General features: G+C 41.8%; 1 protein-coding gene across 1 annotated transcript in view; it reads right to left on the bottom strand.

The window, feature by feature from the left end:
- LOC116393721 (gamma-aminobutyric acid receptor subunit rho-2-like) overlaps window positions 1-5,609 on the bottom strand; it is a 16,787-nt gene that overhangs the window by 5,517 nt on the left and 5,661 nt on the right. The window contains exon 3 of the mRNA XM_031866276.1: window positions 2,966-3,033. Within this exon, the coding sequence (XP_031722136.1) occupies window positions 2,966-3,033 (68 nt within the window). The remainder of the gene's footprint in view (window positions 1-2,965; window positions 3,034-5,609) is intronic.

Raw genomic sequence — 5,609 nt, 5'->3', positions numbered from 1 at the left:
CCCCCCCCCCCCCCCCCCCCCCCCCCCCCCCCCCCCGGCTGCACAGTTCATCCTCTATCCTACTCTCCTCATGGCATTACATAAGACCAGATCAGTTTGGAATAATGGCAGCAGCAACACATTGCACTCTTGGCACCCACCATAAAAGTACCTCTGATGTTGCGTAAGACGACGAGTTCAGGGGCATGTCTGAATCTGTCCAGCGAGTAACAACTGTGATGTGTAGTAAGTTTACTAATGAGAGATGGTTTCAAGTGCTGTGATCTTAACGTATCCTTGAATATTTATATAACTGCAAGCACATTAGCTGTTTAAAACTAGGACAAATTGATTTTGAGGGTCCTGGAAGGTGAATCTTGTTAAGCGAGACAAAAGTTACACATTCTGTCTGGAACATATGAGACCTCAGGCTAATCCAACATCGGGAGGTTGACCTGGCTACATCGTTCATGCGGGATCAGCAGAACTCCGGTGGGTCGAGAGGAGGTAGACTCTGCATTTACATCAATGATGCTTGGTGCTCAAACACAGTGAAAGTTGATGGTCAATGTTAAGATTCCAACCATATTATCTGCTCAGAGAATTGTTTTTGTAGCTGCTGTTTGAATTTGATAAATACACTACTTCTGTGTGGGCTACAACTGCATGTTTTTGTGAAACCTCCTGATGCATAATCCCTGAAATACTTGAACAGTTGAATTCATTAGCAACAAAATGCACCTTTGCTCAAGTCACTGCACTCTCTACATGAAAAGGGCGTTCCCCATCTATTTTCGTCCAGTGTAGAACGTGCGGAAGGCGTTCCCAAATGTACGGTAAATATAAGGAGAAGTTAATCATTTTAGTGCAGCGCTACCGTAACTTGAAGTTTCGCAGATTGATACGAATGAGTTAGTTTGACTATTTCCACCACTGCAACGCCTCTACCCTTTTCTCCTGTTTTGGTAATGTTAGCTGGCTTGTTACAATGGCCAGCTGTTTGAGGAAACGACTGAGCCTTGTGAGGTCTTATGAAATGTTATGAAGCAATGGGCTTGGAGCTGAGAGCCACAGACAGGGTAGGGAGGTCAGACAGTATTGATAAACAGACACATCGTTGGATTAGGTCTTTTCACGAGAAATGATATATTAGGTGATATATTTTTTAAAATCTCGTCTCTGCTGAACACGTTAAACCTCTAAATGAAACAGCAAAAGATGGTTTCCTGTGTAACCGCATCCTGCAGCTTTGTGATATGATGTAATGTCATTAAGAGCAGCCGTCGTCCGGAATCATTCATACCCCCCCCCCCCTCCCCCTCTGCTCCAAAACAATTAAATACACACTGGGATCTAAATTAAATGTAATCCTTGGTCGTCCTTGCAAACCGGAGCTTACACAACATCAGGACGCCGGTTTTGGATCCAATTTTTGGTTCCAGAACAGAAGGTTGATTTAATTACATTACTCGGCAAAATAAACAATTCCTACCATTGAGTTTTCATAATCTGATTCTGATAATCCAACTGAAAACAACAGCTAAATGACTATAACTAAAAGGTTACATTCATCAGTTCAAAGCGCAGAAAGCCGAACACAGATATCCGATAAAGGACAACGGATTACTGTGAACTGTTTTCAGGCTCTGATCTTATGAGTCCAATCAAAAAAAATAGGATTGAGAAGACACGTGTCCCCATAGTCTTAGTCATTGTTGTGCTCATGTGTTCATCCTCATGCTCTTAATGAAGAGGGTTCCTGCCTCATTAGCTGCTTCTCCCCCATGTGTTGAAGCAGTATGAGCTCATTTGTCAAAGTCAGCAACTTCCACGGCTGTCATAGATTTTTTTGGGGGCTTACATTTGCCACCAGTAACATAATCCACTGGCATAGTAGCGCTAATGATTACATTATGTGTCTATTCTCCCATAATCTCATTGCTTTGAGTTTGTTGTTGGTCTTTGCTTTAAAGAGAATAATCCAAGTAATCCTTCACTTTTACGCCCAAACTGAATCTATTTTAAAAACAACTAACTATTATTTTCATTATTTACTCGATTACTCGAGTTATTTTGTCTATAAAATGTCAGATAATCAGATTTTCCCAAAGCCCAAAAAGATGTCCTCAAATGTCTCATTTGTCCACAACTCAAAGATATTCAGTTTGCTGTCACGAAGGAGTAAAGAAACCTGAAAATATTCACATTTAAAAAGCTGAAATCTGAGAAACAAATGTTTCTTTACCGATTAATCGATTATCAAAATAGTTGATGATTAATTTAACAGTTCGATTAATCAATTAATTGTTGCAGCTCTAATAGCAATAGATATTATTATATAATAGTTATTTTCAGTACATTGAAATAAATGTGGTAACTAGAACCATATAGAGTTCCTTGGCTTGTCCCCATAGGAGAACCCTTTTAGGTTTCTGTTCCACCTGGAACCATTTCAGGGGGTGGTGCCTAGAATCTAACGCGAAGGATTATACCTAAAACCATCTGTGAAAGGTTCCACCCAGATGAGAGGTTTTTACAGACAACCCTTCTATGGTGTAATGGATCCACCTAAAAGTCTTTCTGGAGGTTCTTTCTAGAACCTTTCCACCGTCGAAGGGTGCTAACAAGAAGATCTTTTACCAAGATCCTGTTATATCCAAGGCTTTTATCTAGAATCCACCCAGGGTTCCTCGTGAGGCTCCAAGGTGCTCAACCCACAACAATCCTGGTTCATAATCACTGGGAGGATCTTTAAAATCTTTCAAAAATCCTTGAAGAACTCTTTCTTCCAAAAAAGGGTTCTTTGGATGAAAATCGAACACTTCTCAAGAACCTGTTTGGAAACCTTATTTCTAAGAGTACATCTGCAGCAGATAGTTATTTTTGCTGTCAGATTACAGCACCTACATTATTTGTAATCCATTTCCCCCCTCAAACGCACTGTGTGTAGTGTACCGTATGTCTTTTACACATTTAAGCCACTTACCATGTCTACCTCCGATATACTGTCCAAGCTCTCCACCTGAACATCCACTCCAACGGGGACAGCTGGACCTGCAGATACATATCAAACAGATGCACATAGATTAGAATATTTCAGGCCCCTCGTCTACCTCAGTTTGTTTTGAAGTTACATCTTTAACTTATCAGAACCAGGTAGATCTGAAGAGAAATATAGCTCCTGGGTTATGTCGTTAAATAGCACTGGGAACCGGCTAAAGGCACTTGCTTTCGATGGAACGAAACAGGGTGAAACAACAAATGATTGGTTGACGCTGTCATTGGAGTGCCGAAAAACAATTGCACACGGCCTCAGCTGGAGCATATCAACAGAGGGGTTTGGGATGTACAGTTATATGGAAGAGTATCCTTATCACAGATTCCCACACCCTTGTGTCATGATTTTATTAAAGGCACATTGACGGCTGTAGTATTAATCTGAGCAGCGAGGGTGCCAGCGTTACGCAACTGGTGGCCCAGCAAAGCTGCTACCTGGAAGAGGGGGCGTCAACTCGTGCCCAGTTCCAGCTGTCGGCAGAGTGTCCTCCCTACTCGTGCTCACACCATATGTTGCATATCACGAGCCAGATTCAAGCAAGGCTTTGAGCTCCTGTTGATGTGTTGCCTCAGTGGACGTAGCACCAGACACCTGCTGAGAAAAAAAAAAGCCTGGAACAGCAATGCTTCCAGCCCTCCCTGCAGCTTGATCACAGGAGGCCACAGCCGGAAACCAATCGGAGTCCGTAAGGACACAAAAAAGCTCTGCCCTAAATTAGAGGGTCTGTTTTCTGTGCAACAATGTTCAAAATGTTGGCTTCAGATCGAGGCTGAAAAACGGAGGTGTGTGTGTGTGTGTGTGTTCACACGGGACAATCAGACACACATGAAATGTCCTGCGTGTGGTTTTGCCAGAAGATTTCCGTTTGCTATTTTCAGCTGACAGCATCAGCGAATTATTCCACGTCACCGATCATCAGATGAGACCCACGAATGCGTCACAGAGATGCTCCGCATCATAATTCCTGCTGGCCCTCGTAGCCCTCGGTAGCACTTCCGTGTGGCCTGTTTTCAAATGGGGCATGAAGGGAGAGTGTTGCCAGCCTGTGTTTTCCCCCACAAAGCATGAACACCACAACACCGAGCATCAACATCACAGAGGAGCAACCACTATAAGTCAAAGTTAAAATGCTAAAAGCAGCCTCTTTATGGGCGCATGCAGCGTGCAGAAGAGCCGTACTGATAGTTTCACGGTTCTGCTTTCCTGAGAGCCCGGCTAAACCCCAACGGCGTCATTTAACACCACGACGTTCTATTTATAATGGGATTACCGTCAAGGCGAAAACAAAAGCACACAAATTATATGCAATTACAACGGAACCTAAACTTTATTAGCTACACGTGGGGGATTTATCCAGCTACTGCATTTTTCATCAGGCTAATTATTTGAGTCACTGTGTGTTTAGACTTTTGTTCATCCCTGTGGGTGAAATTTCATAATGTGTCTAATTAAGAAAGTTACACTTGTAGGCTACATAATGAACATTAATTTGAGAAAATACAGGATTTCAGTGTTAGGGAGGGACTATTATTTTGATGTGTACCAGCAGATCTTCAGGCATATTAAAGACATATTAAATTAGGCTATAGAGGAATATTTCACTTGTGAAGGCAGTTTTTCATCCTGTTTTTCTACTTTCTACTAAACTAATGAAACTTTCTGAGCCGGCATATAGCAAAATAAAAATAAAGAAATAAAAGGGCCAGTTCCCCCAAGCAGGGCCGGATTCATCCATTAGGCGCCTGAGGAGAAAATGAGCTGTGGGCCCCCCGATGGCCTCGTTCCTTCAAGTGCTCATTATGTACCGTGCACACCAGAAGACACTTGGCAGCTTTGTCATAATTTTCCTATAATACATTATATATTACCCCAGATAGTACTGCTTCGCTGGAAGTTTGAAGTGTGTGAAATCAATTTGTGGTAATTTGATCAACAATTTATACAAAATATCTCATGTAGGGTCCATCGGCTAGACAGAGCCTGAAGTCCCTTTTCATTTCTATTAAGACTCTGATTTAGTGGCACATACAGTACTCTCTAACAAATTAGTCAAATCACTACAGACCAACTTGCCCGTGAGGTCCAGGGTTTCAGAGCAGCCATGCAGGATACTGTAGTTTTGGTTTTGTGTGTCCAGGTTTGAAGACATCCATCTATGAGACTTCTGCTACCACAGTTTGCATCTGGTCTGCCTAATTTCCTGTCATGTCTACATTGTCCACTATCTAATAAAAGCATCAAATACCCTAAAATGTTATTTGAAAAACTGCTGCAGCCTTTAAAGAAATAGTTCAGTATTCAGTGTGTTTTGGTTTGTGATATTACAAGATCAATATCAATATTTAGGGCTCAGACATCTCTGAGACAATTCCTCTCTACACCTGAACACATACAACCCATAAAACTACCTGAATGGATAGATTCCACTACAGGAAGTGAGAAAATGGCTGCGCGTGTAATTCAATTTATATAATATAATATTAATTATTTTATATAATAGTCACGTGAGTCATTAGTCAGTCATGTCAGGTTTATAGTTAGGGCTGACTCAGGTTTATAGTTAGGGCTGGCT

This window comes from Anarrhichthys ocellatus, unplaced genomic scaffold, assembly GCF_004355925.1.
Source record: "Anarrhichthys ocellatus isolate YVR2014 unplaced genomic scaffold, GSC_Weel_1.0 scaffold34, whole genome shotgun sequence".
Classification (NCBI taxonomy): Eukaryota; Metazoa; Chordata; class Actinopteri; order Perciformes; family Anarhichadidae; genus Anarrhichthys; species Anarrhichthys ocellatus.
The sequence above is the reverse complement of the archived record's forward strand: the minus strand, read 5'-3'. Positions and strand labels throughout refer to the sequence as shown.